Source organism: Leptodactylus fuscus, chromosome 7, assembly GCF_031893055.1.
Source record: "Leptodactylus fuscus isolate aLepFus1 chromosome 7, aLepFus1.hap2, whole genome shotgun sequence".
Lineage (NCBI taxonomy): Eukaryota > Metazoa > Chordata > Amphibia > Anura > Leptodactylidae > Leptodactylus > Leptodactylus fuscus.
In genome coordinates, this window is record NC_134271.1 from 25,319,443 (window position 1) to 25,340,963 (window position 21,521).

A 21,521-nucleotide genomic window follows, 5' to 3' on the forward strand; every position below is an offset into this window, starting at 1 on the left:
CGGTCATGCGATATACAGTCCACGGTCATGTGGTATACAGTCCACGGTCATGCGATATACAGGCCACGGTCATGCGATATACAGGCCACGGTCATGTGGTATACAGTCCATGGTCATGTGATATACAGTCCATAGTCATGTGATGGACACACAGGTGCACAGCTCATTACAGTGACAGTACAGTAATCAGACATCAGTCCTGTAACGAGCCATTCACTTGGGTGTCTAGCACATGACCATATGATATGTTTAGGTCATGCAGTGGTCAGGCAGTGTGCACACTTGCCCAATTATTTCAATGGGAGTGCCGACAAAGGAAAATCTGTAACTAGTATGAAATACATAAATATTTTGCTGTTTTCTACACATTGATGTGTCCTGCAGTCACTATGCCCCAAAGGTGATCGGAACCAAAAAAAAATGGTCCAGACATCAGACCGATTGCAGCTGTGAGCAGGAGCGGAGATCGGTGAGGCCGTGGGCCAGCGAACCCCACAAAAACCAATATCATCATACTCGGGGGTCTTTTCAGACCCCAAGATATAATGATTGTTGGGCCAGGGGAGGTGAAGGAACATAAAATACACTGTTACTTACCTCTCCTGCGCTTCGGGTCTGGGGTCCTGCCATTCCTAGTTACGCCACTGGAATAAGGTTTCAGATTGTTGGGGGTCCTCCAGCAGATTTCTCCCTTATGTGCAGAATGGGGGGCTGAGTCCACCAAACGCTACTGTGAACACACCCTGACCCTAGAAATATTATATATATATATATATATATATATATATATATATTGTATGTGTATATGTATATATACATATATATAATATTTAAGAGAAAAGATGAGGAACACTCTAGATTTCTAGATTTTTTCTTCACCAAAAAACATTGTGTAATAAAACTGGAACCCCATGATTTTCTTTCAGTGCTTTAGCAACATAATATTACCCCACCATCACCACAACATATGGAAAATGCCCTTTAATTAATAGCCCTAAACTATGGGTGACCCCGCCGGTTGGCACATGTTGTTTTCCTCTGAGTCTCTGTATCCTGGATACTTTCCACACATTCCAGACGGATTAGGCGGGAAAGGAGTAAGACGCATGCGCACTGCACTGTTGTGGGCTGCGCGGTGACGTCACCCCAGACTGTGAGCTGGAATTCTGTACAGGCGGCTCATTCCACAACAGTACTACAGCGGCAACGACCGGAAAGGGGCGGGGACGTGATCACTATTGGCTGACGTCTGAGTTGGCTTTTCGAGCGCGGTGAGGCATGGAACGCAGAGTGCGTGCTGTGATTGGCTGGTGGCTGCGGTGGTTTGGTGACGTCAGCTTCCTGGTTAAACCAAAGTGGGGAGCAAGTAAACGGGAGTTGGTACGGAGTCTGCAGTAAGGTGAGCGCCGCTGTGGGTGCGGTATAGGCAAGGGTTTACTTGGTGTGCATTGTGTTTAAGAATATTAGTCTGCGGTATTTCATTCATATTAGTTTGTTCCGCATAGTCTGTACAGGACATAGTCTGGACAGGAGTGCCGTATGTTACCAGGCTCAACAAGTGCAAAGGTCTCTGAAGTTATCGAGAAGGGGAGGAGAACTACTGCCATCTGATCTACACTAATATATATACAGTATATTATGTGTGTGTGCGCATATGTGTATATATTGCTATATAGAAACAGATATATATTGATTGAGATTAGATATATAGTTAACCTGAACTTCTGCAATTGGTTAAATTGTTAGTGTGATATCTGATCAAAGAAGACAACAAAAGCTAGGAAGTGTTTTCCCAATGACTTTTTTTGTTTGTGTTGTTGTTGCCTTCTGTGATCAGATCTCACACTATAACAATGTAACCAATTGCAGAAGTTCAAGTTAACTCTGCTACAGCTCTCTATCTATACACTCGCATATATATATATATATATATATATATATATATATATATATATATATATATATTGTTTCAATATAGAAATGTGTGTGTATAGAGATATGATAGATCAGTATATATAAAATATTTGTGTATGAATATTTTCTCATTGAATTTGCATGACTTGTAATTTATTAGGTTGCTAATTTATACATTACTATTTTTAGTAACCATTTTATAGTTACTATATTAAACCTGTCACCAGAACCCAGCCTGATCAGCCCAGCCCTGCAGGTAGATAGGTTATGGTGACCTGAGTCAGGCAGTGTTTTGTGACTCGCTGCCTCCATTGTCAAGATCAGTGTTTTTGTCAATTTGCAAATTAGCTCATTGGATCAATGACAACTAGAGATGAGCGAGTACTGTTCGGATCAGCCGATCCGAACAGCACGCTCGCATAGAAATGAATGGACGTAGCCGGAACGCGGGGGGTTAAGCGGCCGGCCGACGTCAATGCGAAGTACCAGGTGCATCCATTCATTTCTATGGAGCATGCTGTTCGGATCAGCTGATCCGAACAGTACTCGCTCATCTCTAATGACAACACTTTATCTCTGTAATGGAGTCACTGATTCACAACGTGTGTGTGTGGGGGGGGTCTGCCTGATTCAGGCCACCGTAACCTATCAAAATGTGGGGGGCTGGGTTCTGGTGACAGAATTTTTTTTTGCACCATATTGTGAGAGCGGTGAGGAACGCCCCCTCCCTCTCCTCACAGTACTCATCCATAGACAAGTACTGGGGGAGGTGTTCCTTCCCGCTCTCACAATACAGCTCTATAGGCTCTGCTGTGAGGAATGGCGTTCAGTGATTGACTATCAGAAATGCCCTTCTGACTGTGAAGAGCTAAGGTACCGGCACCGCTAGCTCTTCACCCAGGGCACAGATCATGAAAGCCGACAGTGTGCTGAATTCAGCGCACTGTCTGCTTTCTAGCAGTATATAAAACCGCATGTGCCCCAAGTGATGAAAGGTCCTCTTAAAATAGCACATTAGGCACCAAAACTAACTGCACTTGTTGTTCAGGAATGGAGGGGGCTAAAGAGAAAATTCCAACTGCACTGGGATCCGTGCCTATTAATAAATGCTAAGAACTTGAATTGGTGGAAGTGGTGACAGGTCCTCTTTAAAGTCAGTGTTTATGAGGTGCAGCATGATCTGAGCATAGTGAACCCAGAGTTGTTGCTATTCCTGAGCTGCAGGTTTCCCAGTTTTGTTGTTTGCTGCTGATTGACAGCTTTCTCCCCATTACTGTGTATACAGCCATCTCTAAATGTATTTACACTCTTCTTTTCTAGGTAGCCTTAAGGGGTTGAGCAAATAAATGTTATTGTTTGTAGAATGAAAAGTTCTGCAATTTTCCAGTATACTTTCTATACCAATTCCTCACAGATCTAGATATATATGACGTGTGTGTGTGACTTCTACAATCACCGCAGACGAAGTCGCGGGTACTAGCTAGTCAGAATATATTTTGGACCTTTTAATTATTACTCTTATTTTAGATTTTTACTTTAGGTCTCAAAGTTAAAAAAAAAAAAAAATACTTAAAAAAAAAACTCCATGTTAATATCTAGAGACAGAGAACTTGACCAGAAAATGTGCTGCACACAGTTACATGTTGAGTGAGAGATCTGGCATGTTGTAATGAGCAGCGCATTGTCTGGACTAGTTTTTAGCCTCCGGATATAATCCGTGAATGAGCTGGTAATCCATCTTTATCTCTCTTAAGATCGAAGTTGGCCATATACATGGGATACCTGTCAGTCGACAGCCATCTTTGCCAATCCCTCTCATAACCATGTGTGCTTGGCCGAAAGTGTATGTCAGTAGGGACAAGGGAATAAGCCACTGACTCCTCGGGAACTGACTTATCATCCTTAGAATAATAGGGTGTGGAATTTTAACATGCCTATCCCTTCCCCCTCATACTCCATACACATCAGATGATTGACAGGTTTCCCCAAAATCCACTTGTTTGTCCAACATACATCTAATGTGTATTGCCAGCTTGATTTAAGTGAATGGGAATACCCTGACCGATGGTCCTCCGACAGACCAGAACAACAGACACAGATGTGAATATAGCATAAGTCCAAATACGATAATTACAATGCAGTATAGAGTTTATAGAGTAATATCCATGGAGTGCCTGTGTTATTCTCACTTATTTTTTTTTCCTATTTGTTCAGATGGATAGAAGTGGAACCTCCCCACCATCAGCCATCAATGAGTATCTCTTGCGAAGCAGTGTGTCTTCTTCAGGGGCACGGTGTATGTATATAAAACTGGTCTCCAAAATTATTTTCTTTTGACACATGAATTAACAAAGGAAAGCCTATTAGTATATATTTTGCACTGAATTCACATCTGCTTCTTTTTTCTGTCACAGTTTTTTTTAAAAGATTATTATTATTCCTTGTTAACACCTGAATGTGAGATGAGGTTTGAAACCCCCCTCCCCCCAAAAAAAATAAATAAAATAAAATAAAAAAGTAATATATATATATTATCAATATATATATTACAAGAAAAACACACCGATCCATTGACTTTAATAGAAAAAGGATTTACTTCTGGTTTGTATACATTTTTTTTTTTCTATTTTTCTGCCGCCACAAAAGTTGGTATAAAAGTGAATGGCTACCACCAGGGCTGTGGAGTTGGGGGACAGTTTTGGGTGGAATTGGAAGAGAGTTACTGATGCCAGCTCCAAAATCATTTTTAATTATATTAGTTAGATTTACTTTCATGGAAACTCAATGATTGGCTTTTATGTGAATTGGAGGAACTTTGCAGCTGATCATGGCTGAGTCCGTGGTTTGGCCTACCAACACCACCGCCCTAGCTGCTGCTACTGCTGGATTGTTCACGCGAGAGACCCCCCCCCCTCCTTGTAATGGATACAGCAGTTAAATAGAGATACTTGTAACCAATGTAACACTGTCATGGGTTGTGATTGGGTGTCATTGTAGGGGATGTCTAATAAACGCCCCTATGCCCATCATCTAAGTACACTCATTAGATCCCGCCAGAGGTGAGGCTTAATAGGATTAATGTCAGCTGTCAAACGAGTGACTGATCCCACTACATATTAAAGAAAAATTTTACAAAATGCGACATTGGCTTCAAATGTATTATTTAAAAAAAATGTTTTAGTATTGGGCAATAAATATCTGCTTTATTAGCAGTCCAGATACATTGTCAAAGTCCTTGTTATACATTCAGAATAATAATATTACATATTGCTGAAATCCTCCTATCTTTTCTCTCCCTAGCCGTGGATGTGATCGTATACTTGGTAAATGATGGCGCCATCCCACTTACAGTAGACGGCCTTTCCGCCACAACAGCACATGAATTGCACAGGAAAGTTATAGAAGTTCTTAATCTCCCTGATATTGCTCAGGAAGTCTTCTCTCTGTGGCTTATTTCTCCATTTTTAGGTAAAGAGCTTGAAGATCTCATAGGCCTACTTCACAACTAAAATTATTGGATTATTTGCTTTAACTCTGCTGTTTTTCTATCCATTTTGCAGAAGTACAACTCAAACCAAAGCATCATCCCTACAAAGTCTGTAGACAGTGGCATGATCTACTGGCACGGTTCACAAATTGTACACTAGAGGATGTTCACCACGGTAAATTATCATTTCTCATTCTTTGAATGTTGCTTAAATAGGACCTTTCATGGTTTGGGGCACAGGCAGTTCTATATAGTGCTGGAAAGCCGACAGTGCCGGGTAAAGCGCTAGCGGTCTCTGTACCGTAACTCTTCACAGTCAGAAGGACGTATCTGACAGTCTGTCAGGTACGTCCTTCTTCACAGCAGCGCCTATAGCGCTGTACTGTGTGAGCGGGGAGGAACGTCCCCTCCCTCTGCTCACAGTCCTTGTCCATAGACGAGTATATAGGCGCTACAGTGAAGAAGGACGTACCTGACTGACTGTCAGAAACGTCCTTCTGACTGTGAAGAGCTCTGGTACTGGGACCGATAGCTCTTCACCCAGGGCACAGATTGGGAAAGCTGACAGTGCACTGAATTCAGAGCACTGTCGGCTCTCCAGCAATATATAGAACTGCCTGTGCCCCAAACCATGAAAGGTCCTCTTTAATAGCACAATGTGTATTTTTAAGCAAGTCCAATAAGGCAACCAGTACATCATAGTTTATATAAAGTGGTTCCATCATCACGCTTGCTGAACTGTTTAAAGGCCGTATAATAGGGAGACAATTTCCCTACTATACTGGTGGTTCCTCTACAGGTATAATGGAAGCAGAAAGTCTGCAAAGAAAACATCTGCGGACTGTCTGTGAAAAAACAATGCTAGAAAAACCACGATGTGTTGGCACTTTGTTTTTTGCAGGACGCTATGTAGGCGTTAACCTAAAAGTTATGATTCTGTTGTATTCAAGACCCTGTCAACTCTGTTTGATGGCTGTTATGTACAGTATACATGCAGATTCATAGCAGACTTCAGTCTTCTTCTCCCCCCCCCCCCCCCCGTGTGCCGGAAGGAGACTCATGAAGAGGCCGTTGCTGAAGAAGATAGAGGTGGCGCTGGAGAGAGTTCTCTCGTAACATTGGGCCCATCCCCAGTGCTGCGATAGAACTCATTTGCATACCGACAAAAAAACGGGACTTCAGGGGCCACACGGTGGCTCAGTGGTTAGCACTGCAGCCTTGCAGCGCTGGAGTCCTGGTGTTCAAATCCCGCCAAGGGCAAAAAACCATCTGCAAGGAGTTTGTATGTTTTCCCCGTGTTTGCATGGATTTCCATCCCATATTCCAAAGACGTACTGATAGGAAAAAAATGTACATTGTGAGCCCCACATAGCGCTCACAATCTACATTTTAAAAAAAATAAATAAATAAAAAAAACCAAAAAACGGGACTTCAAGTGAACGGCGGCGTGGAGAAGACATCGAATGGTAGGAGAGAAATAGCCTTTCTTAAGGCTATAATGACGTGTTAGTGAGAAAAAAATGAGTTTGAATGATAGGATCCCTTTGAGCCTGCTGACCATATTCATAAGTGAAAACAAGAAATCCAGTAAAGTGTTGTTCTTTATTAAATTTGCATAGGAGTTGCATACCAAAAAATGTCCATATCAAAGTATTTATCCCATATGTTGAAAAACTGTGATGGAGTGAATAAAAAGTGATTTAAAAAAAAAACAAACAAAAAAAACAACTTATGTATCCTCTAATGGTACCAATAAAAACTCCAGCTTATCCTGCAAAAACAAAAGAACCCTGGGGCAACACGGTGGCTCAGTGGTTCGAATCCTGCCAAGGACAACATCTGCAAGGAGTTTGTATGTTCTCCTTGTGTTTGCATGGATTTCTTCCCATATTCCAAAGACATACTGATAGGGGGAAAATGTAGATTGTGAGCTCTATGTGGGGCTCATAATCTACATAAGAAAAAGACACACAATTTAGTAGTGAGAAATAGAGATATATAAAAAGCTACGGGTCAGAATCTGGAACTGAAAACAAAATGAAGTAAAAACTGAAAACCTCACTGTTGGGGGAGGGGGTTAAGAATTAAGGTGTAATACTGTGCAATACATTTTCTTTTTTCTTTTTTTATTTCTTCTCTCAGATGAGCCTACACTCCAGTTCCGTAGAAATATTTTCTTTCCCAAAAGTAGAGAACTTCAGGTATGTGGAAATGACTATTTATGTCAGTAAAGCACTAGCGGTAGGTTCTCCGGAGCTAGAACTTCTTCTTTTGGCAACATTTTGAGGCTTTTGAGGCCGTGTACATGTCACACAATATACAATACTACAACTTCTTGTTAAATTTGCCATAAGACAGACCCCCCTATGCTTTTAATGGGGTTTTCCCATGAACATAGCCATATATAAATTAGTAGATTATTTAAAAACAAATAAATAAAAAAATAATTTTTATTTCCAGTTACAAATTCCAAACTAATTGGTATGAAAATACAGATATAATCTTAGCACGACATATGATCACATGGGCTGTGTGTCGCTTAAAAAATTAAGAATTGAATTGACATTTAGACCTAACAGTATTATTTCTCTTTTTTGCAGATTTCTGATACGGGCATATTGCGCCTGCTGTACGAGGAGGCAAAATACAATGTTCTGGAGGGCAGGTACCCATGTGATATAGAGGACTGTGAACTCTTGGGTGGTTTGTCCTGCTGTTTGGAGCTGGGCCCATACAGCCATGAAAAACATACACCCTCTGCACTAAGGTATGGAAGCATGTATGCTTATTTATTCAACATCATTATCATCTGTTTCTTTAAATATAGTATTAAAGGGGTTCTCTAGCTATTGACGACCTATCCTTAGGAAACACTCAGTATTGCCATTGATCAGCCACTGTTGGCAGCTGCCTTTAGCCGTTGTATACAGTGATGGAGCCAGATGATATGACTCTGTAACGTGTGTAGTGGAGGGTTACTGCAGCATAGCTTCCATATATTTATCTAACCTGGAAGGTATTAAAGGTAGTATAACACCATCAAAATTACTTCTCCACCACTTAAAGGGGTATTCCCATGAATATGACTATATATAAATTCATAGGCAATGAAAAGTTAAACATTTTTTTTTTAAATATAACAAATGAAACATTTTGCAGAGTTGTAAAGATTTTTAACTTTAAAAAAAAAAAAAAAAAATCTTAGTGGGGTCATCTGCTGTCTTGTTTGGTTGGTAGTGGATACGACCATGAATGCAGGAGCTTTCTGTGGTCTGGTACTTATCAGAAATCCAGCCATAATTTCCTATGGGTAAGTTCATACAGAGTTTTTTTGGTCAGGATTTTGAGGCCGTATTCGGGCTCAGGAGTTTTTTCCGGGAGCCGTTTCTTCTGGCTCCCGGAAAAAAGAAGCGAGATGTTCATTCTTCAGACAAAGTCGCCTCGCGATTTGACCTGAAGACATTCCCTCCTCCGGACTAGGCCCTTCATTGGGCCTAATCCAGAGCGGAGTGCGTGGCTGGATACCGGTGCAGTGCACCGGCTTTCAGTCATGGCTACCCGGTTTTTGGACCGGAACCTGAGGTGGCCTCCGACTCAGGTTCCAGTCCAAAAAACTCTGTATGGACTTACCCCTATTGTTGACAAGTTACCAAGGAGAGAAACTAGATGCAGAAGAAGATAATTCAGCTAGAAGAAATAAATTGTGGCTGGATTTCTGACAATTGAAAGTTCCTCTAATCATGGTCGTATCCATTGGCAACTGATAAAGACTAGAGATGAGCGAGTACTATTCAAAATGGCCGTTTTGAATAGCACACACCCATAGGAATGAATGGAAGCGGACGGCATGCAGACTTTGCCAGCAGCCAGCCTCTTAACCCCCTGCGTGGCTGCGTCCATTCATTCCTAAGGGTGCGTGCTATTCGAAACGGGAGTTTCGAATAGTACTCACTCGTCTCTAATAAAGACAAAAGCCATCACCGCTAAGAGGATTAGAGAAAATCTTTAAAACTCTACAAAATTCTAAATTTCTTGTATCTGCAAAACTGTTTAAATTATCTTCAATTTACATATGGTTAGGTTCATGGAAATACCCTTATAATCCCTCCCGCTGATGGCATTTTTTGATTTTCTTTTTTGAGCGGGCGTTTTCGGACACAGGAATACCTAACATGTATGTGTTTCACAGTATTTACATACTTTTAAATGTGTTCTAGGGAAAGGGGGTGATTTTTGAATTTTTTTTGAATTTTTTTTTACTTGCATTTATTAGACCCCCTAGGGTTCTTGAACCCCAGGGGGTCTGATCACTAATGTAGTGCATCACAATGCTAATGCATTGCAAAATACTGGGGCTTCTATTGCAGACTACATAGAGTAGCCTGCAATAGAAGCCAGTGAATGACAGGCCGTGAAGCCTTCACAAGGCTCCCTGCTGTCATGGCAATGGGATCCCGGAGCTTGCTTGCCGGGAAAATGGTGGCGCCCGGAGGGGTTAATGCCCCCAATCGTTGCAGGCACCGACCAGGAGCATTAGCGCCGGTTGTCTACTGTGTAAAACAGTAGACACCCAGCAGCTATGGCGGCCGCCATAGTTAAACACCCGACATCCGCTGTACTAGTATGGCAGATGTCGGGAAGGGGTTAAGGTATATTCTGTGGTTAGTGATATAGTGAACATGTTTAGTTTTTTTAAATTTTTTTGTATTAAAGTGCAATATTAATTCTAAGTAAAATCAACTTTGATTCTGTATCAATTGAGCTGTTCGGTGCACCCAGCATGTGGCTGCATCTGCCATTGCACCTGTTTTCACCAGTCTGTCTGTGTTAGGGGATAGTGTACAACTAGTGAAAACAGGTGCAGACGTCTGACAGGCGCTACCATACTCCAGGCATTCAGACTTTGGGGGACTCTATGTGTAGCTTAAACAGTTCAGTACTCTTCCTTGTGAACTCCAGTTTTAGATTACCCAACAAATTAAGGGGGTTCTTTATGGCTTCTTATAAACCACCAGTATCAGATTAAATGACTAGGAGCTACAGAAGCACAGGCCGCAAAATAGGAGAGGAATAGGACTTGTCCTATCTGATGCAGCCCAGACTCGCATACAATCCGTGAAAATTGCGGTCATGTGTACGGGCCCATAGAAAAGAGTGGGTCAGTGTGCTGTCTGTGAAATACATGGATATCCACTGACCCACACCACAGTCATCTGCATGGGGCCTAATACTGTGTATATGTAGTGCACTCCAGTATGGCGCTCTTCTATATGATAGCTGGAATAAATGACATTATTTTGCCTCCTCTCTTACAGGCCACAGCTGGAGTCCTTTCTTCCTGCACATATATGCAAAAAGAAGATAGGGCTACTAAATGCTTTTCGGAATAGAGGAAATCGGCAAGCGAGTTTTGAAGAGACACTGGTGAATACGTACAAAGCAGCGACAGAAAATGTCACATCTGAAGAGGGGAATGTAATAAACTTCAAAGAGTATTTGAAGAAATGCCATGAGCTTCCTTACTATGGGTATGTGTGATAATGGGGAGTAACAAGGTGCAATATGAATGTCATTTGAGGCATCTGAGGTTAGAATCCTACTAATATTAAAGCGGTTTATATAGCTTACTAATTAATGACCTATTCTTAGGATTGGTTATCTATTCCATATCAGCAGGGGTTCAACACCCAAGCCCCTGGCTGATCAGCTGGTTGAAGAGACTACATTGTTGGAGTTAATTCTGTAAAATCTTATGTACTTACCAAGGACAGTATCTTACAATTGTATAGCGGCTGTGCTTGGTATGGCAGTGCAGCCCATTCACTTGATCAGGCCAAGTGATAATGAATGACGTCACGTGGTCTGTGAAGTGAAAGTATAGTTTATAGAGATGAGCGAACACTGTTCGGATCAGCCGATCCGAACAGCACGCTCCCATAGAAATGAATGGAAGCACCTGTGACGCCGGCCGCCGGCAAAGTCAGCGTCACAGGTGCTTCCATTCATTTCTATGGGTGCGTGCTGTTCGGATCGGCTGATCCGAACAGTGTTCGCTCATCTCTAATAGTTTAAGAAGTGCTGCTACCAAGTATCAAGACGCCCAAGGATCTTCCTGCAATGAGCCATCAATTAAAAAGTCCCATAAAACCCCTTTAAGTGACTTCGATTTTATTTTCAGATGTGCCTTTTTCCATGGAGAAGTAGACAAGCCCTCTCAAGGCTTCCTCAACAGGAATGGCCGCAAAACTGTATCGGTAGCCATTAATATGGAAGGTGTGTCGGTGATAGACCGCAAGGAAAAGGTATTTTGTCATTTCTTTATTGTGTTCTCTTATAGAAGAAGTCATTTCTTTATAATTTAATTTGCAAATGTTGAACATAGTAAAAATGTATTTTAAGTTCTAAAAGAAATGTAACATAACGAAAAGTTATTGACAGCATGTTAGACCATTGTGGGTTTTTATTATGCCAGAAAACCCTTCAAATAAAATGGGTGTGAGGCAACACGGTGGCTCAGTGGTTAGCACTGCAGTGCTGGAGTCCTGGGTTCGAATCTTGCCAGGAACATCATCTGCAAGGAGTTTGTATGTTGTCCCCCTGTTTGGGTGGATTTCCTCCCATTCTACAAAGACGTACTGATAGGAAAAAAAATGTACATTGTGAGCCCTATATGTGGCTCACAATCTACATAAAAATAAATAAATAAAATGGGTGTTATGTTCTATTCTTCCAGCATGTCCTTCTAAGTTTAAAGTTTGGAGAGCTGTCCTGGGATCACACGTATCCAGGCGAGGAAGAACATATTCTGTGGCTGGAATTTGATGGAGACAATGAAGGAACGCCAGTAAATAAATTGCTGAAAATCTATTCTAAGCAGGTAACCGGAACTTTTTGATCTCTGTCTGTGTTTAGATAAGACAGTTCTTTATAATAATCTGATGTTTTATTAAATGGGGAGATTGCAGTTTGTTTTTGCAGGAGGGCATGTGCTGCGACCCCAAAAATAACTAGAACAAAGAGGTTTTGGCACTGTAGAGAGCATTGGTAACCTTCTGGATTTACTTGCACGGGCCATAGATCGTAAGGGTGCATTCACACGGAGTAACGTGCCGCGTGATGTGGCACATATACGGCGTGTGAGACTTTGAGCACCATATACGCTCCCATTGATTTCAATGGGAGCCTGGATCGTATACGCCGTGTTATTTTGCGGCCGTGATCCTGGCTCCCATTAAAATTAATGGGAGCGTATACGGCGCGCAAACTATCACACGCCGTATACGTACCACATCACGCAGCACGTTACTCCGTGTGAATGCACCCTAAGGGTGAGTTCACACTGAGTATACGCCAGCTTATTCTGAACGTAAAACACGTTCAGAATCAGCGGCGTATAAAGCAGTTCCATTCATTTCTATGGGAGCCGGCATACGAGCACTCCCCATAGAAATGAATGGGAACTGCTTTATACGCGCTGATTCTGACCGTGTTTTACATTCAGAATAAGCTGGCGTATACTCAGTGTGTACTCACCCTAAGATTGTAATCCTGGTCTTGTTTTAAGGTGTCAATTGGTCTAAAGTTGATAACATACAATTTCATCAGTGAAATTTATTAGCAAAAAAAAAAAAAAAATTGTGATCAGACAATCAACATCTGTAAAGAAGAGACACCATTGTATTCCTCTGATAGTGACTAGTATTCGAGTGTATGAGATCGCCAGCAATTAGAAAAAAGATTGCTTTTGCCTATTGTATGAGTCATATATCATATATAGAGATGAGCGAACACTGTTTGGATCAGCCGATCCGAACAGCACGCTCCCATAGAAATGAATGGAAGCACCTGTGACACCGGCCGGTCGCCGGCAAAGTCAGCGTCACAGGTGCTTCCATTCATTTCTATGGGAGCGTGCTGTTCGGATCGGCTGATCTGAACAGTGTTCGCTCATCTCTAATCATATAGGTATAATTGAAGCAGAAAGTCCTCAGAGGAAAACTTCGTGGACTGTCTGTGAAAAACACTGCATCATAAACCGTAATGCGTTTCTGCCGCGGTTTTACCGCAGAGCTTTTTGGCTGTGACTCCATATGTGGGGCCTTAGTTTAATGATGTTTTCCCAACTAAAAATATTGATGACCTATCGTAAGGATAGATCCCTAATATTAGATCAGTGAGGACCTGACACATCACTAATCAGCTGTTTGGAGCAGGAAGCCAACAGCGCTGTTCTCTGTGTAGTGGCCAGACTAGGTACTGGAAATGAATGCCTGTCTGCTTCCTGTTCCATTGTCGGATTGATGAGAGTGCCAAATGTCAGACCCCCACAGATCAGATATTAGTGACCTAGGTTTAGAATACTGTAGTTCTTCACTATTTTTAACCTGGAAATTCCCTTATAAATGCATTGTCCAGGGAGTTAAACTTGCCCAATAATTTCTTCTTGCTGGACCCGGGGATTCTGGCTTGGTTCTGACCCTGGGTCATGTGATCAGAACCAGTCCCTGTCACCTGGGACCCTCCCACCTCTCCCGTTTTAGCAGGTAATTACCTATGGTGTGGTGGCTGGCTGTAGTAAAGCCAGTCCCTATAGCACATGCAACAACCTGTGAAAACTGGAGAAGAACATGACATCGTAATAGTAGTAATTTGTTTTTATATCTGATTTTAAATTTAAATTCTCCCGTAATTGCAATTTATATATATTCTAACCTGTTGACAAGCTGACTAAATGACATGGCGCTCGTTCTGTTTCTTACAGGCGGAGCTGATGAGTGGCTTAATTGAGTATTGCATAGAGCTCAGTCAAGGTATTGACTTGCCATCTCCAGACACTAATCCTGGAAATTCCCAAGTTTCTGAGAAACGCACCAAGCTACGCAGACAGGAGAGTGTCCTGTGTAATCGCATTAAAAATCTTGCTACTATAGATTACGTTGATGACGGTAAGTGAAACGACAGCAGCCCTGAATGGCAGTAATGGCTGTATTATAGTTTGGTCATGTTAAATGGGTTTTCCGAGTAATGGTCCAATTCAGAAATGGTGGTAAAATAATAAAAAGTAGTATTAGTGCCTCCTCAGTTTTTTGCTATTTTTGTGCTACCCCTTTGGTACCCCTCAGTGTGGTCTGTACACTTTGGCTGCAGTGGTGACATGTCCATATACCCAAGCGATTGACTGCAGTAGTCACCTAGGTAGATGAACTCCTAATATCATGGTCTAAATTGGTTTTAGCTTGTAGATTTCTTTGCAAAATATCCATTATGATCTTTAGGGGTAATCTTAATATAATATAATGAATTTAACTCTTATATAATATAAATTTACATAATTGGAAATAATACATGATTCATATACAGGTGCATTTAGAATTCTCTCTACATGGCTTTTCTTATATCAAAGCAGTTGCGCCCTGTCGGCAGAATGGTGGTATAGCTTGTAAATGAATACACAAGCTGAGTTAGGGCTGGGCAATTAATCGATACAGATAACTGACGTGATTCTGTGAGTATAATGAGCAGAGGTTCATGGGAGGTGATCAAACCTAAAAAAAAAGTTACTCCCCTCCCCTGGGCTTCAGCGCTGTTCTTCCTCTTCTTCCGGGCTCCTGAATAATGTCTGAGACCGCTGGGGCCCAATCGCCTTCCCTGGTTCTCACCACTCCCTTCTTTACAGAAGATCCCTCTTCCTATAGTTCTTCACCGTTTCCAGAGCAGCTAGTCACGTACAACGCATGTGCACGATTTTAATTGCGCTGTACGTAACTAGCTGCTCTGAAGGAAGACTTGAAGAACTGTAGGAGGAGGGATCATCTATTATCTGTAAAGGAGACTCTGAGAACCGGGGAAGGCTGATGACACAAGCGGTGCTCAGAGAAGGCTTCCAGTGCTATATCGCTATAACCAATGATAGTCTCACTTTAAAGGGGTTTTCCGGGCAAAAAAAATGTTTTAAAAAAAAAGTGTATTGGTGCTATTAATGGGTTAATAAATGTTCCTATATACTTGTTAGTGTGCTTTCTCTGATTTCTGGGGACCCCTAGTGTCTCCTACTTACTTGTTTACATCCATCTGCTTCCTGTTATATAACTTCCTAACCCCTCTCACTTCTCTCCCCCTCCCCCCTCCCTCTCTCATACACCCCCTCCCTGTCTGTCTAGCTATCCTATATGTCCTTCCCTACCTACTCTGCTCTACCCCCGACCCATATTACATACTTACCCTCCATGCTTCTTCCTGTGATACGGCCACTCCTCCTCCTGTACTGTGTGTGCGTTCCTTCTCCAGTGACGAGTCACCTCTACTGCGCATGCGTGGACGCACAGTACAGGTGATTTACCGGCAGCTGTGCGCGCACTCTGCCAGTAAAGGAGGATAAGCCGTCTCGCCAGAAGAAGCCATGGATGGGTAAGCATGAATGGAGTGGATGGGGGAAGTAGTAGTCACAATCCATTTCTAGAATTGGGGAGCAGATCGTCACTGGATAATCAGGAAATGTCCCCGGGGTGGTCATATGACTGCCCTAGGGATATGGGTAAATAATAATTTTTTTTTTTTTTTTTTTTTTTTTTTTTATTAATAACGTTATTTAGAAAGTATGAGGGTGTTTAGATCAGTTTTGGGATTTCAAAATATCCCGGACAACCCCTTTAATCTGTTTTAATTAGTCTTATTTCTACCATTTACTTGCTTGTACCAATAATTTGATGCAATTTTTGCACACGTTGTTGTATTGCAAACTACACCCTCTTGTCAGACACAGAGTCGGACATGCAGTACTCTGTGTCTGGATTTTAAAAAAAATGGTTTTGCGGCGGAGAGCATAAAACGCTCATCACTTCTCACGGCCGGACCCGGTCTGTGGTTTCCGTCTTCTTGCATGCAGAAGACGGAAACCACAGAACGGAGTGCCGAACACAGGTGTGAACCTAGCGTAAGTGCACAGTATGTGACAACCAAAAGCATCTAAAACGCCACCCAACTATGATGACCGCAGAATAACCTACATAGGTACGAAAGGGCAAGGTTTCAGCTGTATACGGTTCCTGCAATGTGTGTCTGTACCCCCGTTGTATGACATTTATAGTTTATCAGGGAAGTACTTACTGTACTTGTGAATCTATGGAATTTATTTTAGCTATGGGGCAGAGGAACTGTGGTAAGATACTGGCACAGTGGTGGTATATACAGAAATGCTATACATATAGAGATACGGATCTTGACCGGATCACTTTCCTTTTTCAGGTACTGAAATTAAGCGCGTGAAGCCTAAAAGAGCAGCATCATTTTTCACGCGACAGTCGACTCACGGATATGCCTCTGTGCAGCCCTCGGAGACACCCGGCCAAAGCTGACCTTTGCGGCAGTAGATTGCAAAGCCAAAGACCAAACAGACTTCTAAAGCACTGAAGAACCTTAAGTATCCACTGTATGGACCAAGCCAAAAATGAAAAATATTAACAAATGTGCCTGATGATTTCACTGCTGTGTCCAAAAAGGGATGGACCTTCATGGTAGCCAGGAGGTAGCACTTACTCTGGAAATTTAGCAATCCAATTTTTTTTAGGTAGAAAGTGCCTTCATATCTGTGGAGCAAGAAACATCTATCCTGTGACCAAGCTGTATAATTGTGTTACTATATAAAGTTATCCTTCATCTTTTTTTGTGTCATACACAAATTAATTCCTGGAACAGTAAAAGGATTTTGTACGAGTCTATATCTGAGAATGTAGAGGCCAGAATATCATCAACCATATTTTGGCCAATGCATTTAGGTATTTATGAGTGATCTGCACTAACTAATGTCTTCCATGTGTAAATAACATTATTATTCCCTTGATACTGAAATGCAGCTCCAGTTGTACTCATGCATTTCATGTAAAACATGCTGAAATAAATTGCTCTTCACTGTTGCACTCTTTATGACTCATCCATTAGATAGATAGATAGATAAATAGATTTAATATATAACATTCCTCAATTCAGTGCTTTATTAAAAAGGACCTTTCACCTCCAATATATTGCTTCCTTCAATAGGTGCCACTAGACTGATTCTATTTTGAGCTGAGAATGACACCCGTGGTACTTTGCACCATCCATGTATACAGAATAGGAAAAGATGCTGAGAATTATACCCACGATACATGACTAGAAAAGTGGTAGTGTACACCATCTGTATATACACAGTCCAGTCATATGAATGTGACCACCGCCTACTTTCGACTTCAAAGTTAACCAATCGCAGAAGGCACATGTCATCAGCCATCTGGGTCACTCCTCATTGTGGAAGGCATGATGGACATTGGCGTAACTATCGGTGAAGCAGCGGAGGCAGCTGCCAAAGGGCCCGGGACATTAGGGGTCCGGTGACAGCCACTACCGCTGCGTTTTTTTGTTTGTTTGTTTTTTTCAATAGGCCGGTAACGGGCCCTACTTACCGATCCTGGCAGGGGCCGGGATCGGTAAGTGACACCGCGGGCCCTGCAAACATCATTATTATACTCGGGGTGGAGAGGTCTTTTCAGATCCTCGAGTATAATGATTGGAGGCCCAGGAGAGGTAAGTGAATATAACAAACAGTGTTACTTACCTCTCCACGCTCCGCGAAGGCTTCGGGGCCTACTTGTGTGACGTCTCAGATGTCACATGACCAGGGCCTGCGTCCTTATGTGTTGCGACGCAGGTCCCTGGTCACATGATGTTCCTGACATTGAAGATAGCCGACACCGGGGAGAGCAGGGATAGGTAAGTAACAATGTTTATGTTTGTATCCCCCTCTTGGTCTCCGATTATTATACTCTGGGGTCTGAAAAGATAATAATTGTTAATGGGTGTCCACAATGGAACATAATACTGGGTGATGGGCCACTATGGGGTATAATAGTGCGCGCAGAAATGGGGGGGGGGGCCCATATCAGGGGTTCGCTACAGGCCCCTGCCATACCTAGTTACGCCACAGACGTTGGATCGACACAAGTATGCATCTATCCTTGTGGATCATGTTCACCCCTACATGCGAATTGTTTTTCCTCAGGATGATGGCATCTACCAGCAGGACAATGCGACGTGTCATAAAGCTCACAGTGTATGTGCGTGGTTCGAGGAGCACCAGGATGAGGTTACCGTACTCACTTGGCCAGCAAATTCTCCGGACTTGAACTCAATCGAGAATCTGTGGGACCACCTCGATTGGGTTGTTCGTGCCATAGATGCTCAACCCACATGACCTAGCGCAGCTGGCCACGGCACTGGAGTCGGCATGGCTCAACATCTCAGTGAACATCATCATGACATCCCCTCTGTTCCTGCACGTCTCGCAGCGGTCCGCTCTGCCAAAGGGGGTTATTCTGGATTTTGACAGGTAGTCATTAACGTGATTGGACTGTGGCAGACACACCTCATACTGTTCATAACAAACACTGTGTACACATACACTCATAGCACACCCTTAAAGGGTTAATGCATTGCACCGTTATGGCAGAGCTGCATACGTTTATTGTAAAGGCGGGTATTCAACCACAGGATCAGTAATGCTGTCAGGACAGGATATGCTGCAATACAGACACAAACTATTTGCTCACATGAAACAGGCCTAAGTGTTCAGCCATTTTTATTGAGGTGTTGCCCACATATAACAGGATGAAGAATAAAGAAGCCGCAGTCCACTAGGTGGCAGTATTGGGCTTTTTAAGTTATAGGACCTGCGGTGCAAGTACTTTTCCACTGTAACCAGCAGGTAAAATAATATTCATGAATACTCAGTGAGAATCTGCATGGCCAGGACTCCGACTGTGATACATCAGAGGAAAATTAAAGGTGTTGGACAGGATCAGAAATAGACACAGCAGGATTTTGTATTCATTTATTTACATTTTGAATCCCTGCATTCTAAGGTGGGAAAATGTAAAGTAAGAAATAAATCACCATTGTTCTTGAAGTTTGTTTTCAGAGTATTCATCATGACGTATACAGTTAGGTCCAGAAATAATTGGACGGTGACACAAGTTTTGGGCTGTTTACTAAAACGTATTCAAGTTATATACAGCTATATAATCCATATGAGAGTACAGATTCTCAGCTTTAATATGAGGGTATTCACATCCTAATTGGGGGAAGGGTTTAAGAATTACAGCTGTGTAATATGTAGCTGCCTCTTCTCATTGCTATGCAATGGGCTCCATGGTCTACTCCCTCGTTCATCCATCATCAGCTAAGCAGGTAAAAGGTCTGGAGTAGTCCCACGTTTGGTACTTGGAAGCTGTTGCTGTGAACCCACAACATGCAGTCAAAGGAGCTCTCAATGGAAGTAAAAAGACCATTATTAGGCTGAAAGAAAAACCCAGAAGAAATACATGTGAGAGACAGCCGAAATAACAACAGTGGTGGATGATTGCAAAATCCTTTCCATGTTGAAGAAAAAACACTTCATAACATCCACACGTGTGAAGAACACTGTCCAAGAAGTAGGTGGATCAGTTTTGAAGTCTACCATAAAGTGAAGACCTCATGAGTAGTGTTGAGCAAATAGTATTCGATCGAATACCTCGCTCCCATAAGAATGCGTGTAAGCGGCCAAACACCAAGCATCAAATATTCACTGTGCTTAACCCCTTGGTGTTCAGCCGCTTACACGCATTCCTATGGGAGCGAGGTATTCCACAAATACTATTCGCTCATCTCTATTCATGAGAGCAAAAACAGAGGTTTCACCACAAGGTACAAACTATTCATCAGCCTCATAAATAGAAAGGCCAGATTAGGTTGCATTCACACTACTGATACGCTGCCTGATTCTGAATGTTAAAACACGTTCAGAATCAGCGCGTGTAAAGCAGATCCCATTCATTTCTATGGGAGCCGGCATACGAGCGCTCCCCATTGAAATGAATGGGCTGCTTTTTTTCACTACGAGCGCTCCCATTGAAGTGAATGGGAAGTGCTCGCGTGTACGGCTAGCTCAGCTCATTCCGAGCTGTACACGCGAGCACTTCCCATTCACTTCAATGGAAGCGCTCGTAGTGAAAAAAGCAGCCCATTCATTTCAATGGGGAGCGCTCGTATGCCGGCTCCCATAGAAATGAATGGGATCTGCTTTATACGCGCTGATTCTGAACGTGTTTTAACATTCAGAATCAGGCAGCATATCCGTAGTGTGAATGCACCCTTAGGGTGCATGCACACTACGTAACGCCGGGCGTGTATGAGAGCCGTACACGCCGGCATTACGGCAGTCTGCCGAACACTTCCCATTCACTTCAATGGGAGTGCTCGTAACAGCGGCGTTTACGAGCGCTCCCATTGAAGTGAATGGGAAGTGTTCGGCAGCCCTGCTGTAACGCCGGCGTGTACGGCTCTCATACACGCCCGGCGTTACGTAGTGTGCATGCACCCTTAGACTTGCCAAAAAATATCTGAAGACGAAAGCCCAGTCCTGGAGCAGCATTCTTTGTAAGATTTAACGAAGATCAACCTGTACCAGAATGATGGGAAGAGGAAGGCATGGAGGAGGCTTGGAACAGTCCGTGATCCAAAGCGCAGCACATCCTCTGTAAAACATGCAGGAGGTAGTACAATGACATGGGCATGCATGGCTTTCAATGGCACCGGGTCACTGTTATTGATGATGTGACAGGAGACAGATATAGCTGAATGAATTCTGGAGTGTACAGGGATAGATTTTAGAGATGAGCAAACACTGTTCGGATCAGCCGTTCCAAACAGCACGCTCCCATAGAAATGAATGGAAGCACCTGGCACGTACACTTTGCTGGCGGCCGGTCGCCGTGCCAGGTGCTTCCATTCATTTCTATGGGAGCGTGCTGTTTGGAACGGCTGATCCGAACAGTGTTCGCTCATCTCTAATAGATTTTCTTCTCAGATTCAACTAAATGCAGCAAAGTTGATTGGACACAGCACAGATGGACACAAAACATACCGCTAAAGCAATGCAGGATTTTTTTTTTAAGACAAAGAAGTGCAATATTTTGCAATGAACAAGTCAATGACCAGATCTCAACTGGATTGAGCATGCCTTTCATATTCTTAAAAATAACTTTTCCTTTTCTCTGAGATCAGCGGTATCGCTAGACAGCTGACAATGCACTGAATTCAGTCACTGTCA

At 42.6% G+C, this 21,521-nt stretch overlaps 1 protein-coding gene across 2 annotated transcripts; it reads left to right on the forward strand.

The window, feature by feature from the left end:
• Nucleotides 1–1,353: 1,353 nt before the first annotated feature.
• On the forward strand, nt 1,354–17,313 carry FRMD8 (FERM domain containing 8). 2 transcript variants are annotated; one of them, XM_075281359.1, is made up of 11 exons: nt 1,354–1,399; nt 4,129–4,210; nt 5,215–5,382; nt 5,475–5,576; nt 7,544–7,602; nt 8,002–8,168; nt 10,717–10,929; nt 11,580–11,703; nt 12,135–12,278; nt 14,163–14,346; nt 16,646–17,313. In XM_075281359.1, exons 2-11 carry the CDS (start codon nt 4,129–4,131, stop codon nt 16,753–16,755), a joined length of 1,353 nt encoding a protein of 450 aa, XP_075137460.1. In that variant the 5' UTR covers nt 1,354–1,399; the 3' UTR covers nt 16,756–17,313. The 2 variants fall into 2 exon arrangements, with proteins under 2 accessions (XP_075137460.1, XP_075137459.1); XM_075281358.1 differs by lacking the exon at nt 1,354–1,399 and adding an exon at nt 1,425–1,640.
• Nucleotides 17,314–21,521: the final 4,208 nt, after the last annotated feature.

Bases quoted from the DNA above. Each gene is read 5' to 3' on its own strand.
- FRMD8 (XM_075281359.1), top strand. From the start codon at position 4,129: ATGGATAGAAGTGGAACCTCCCCACCATCAGCCATCAATGAGTATCTC. The intron at 5,383-5,474 runs GTAAAGAGCTTG...TCCATTTTGCAG, and splicing joins GCTTATTTCTCCATTTTTAG to AAGTACAACTCAAACCAAAG. The intron at 10,930-11,579 runs GTATGTGTGATA...TTTTATTTTCAG, and splicing joins CATGAGCTTCCTTACTATGG to ATGTGCCTTTTTCCATGGAG.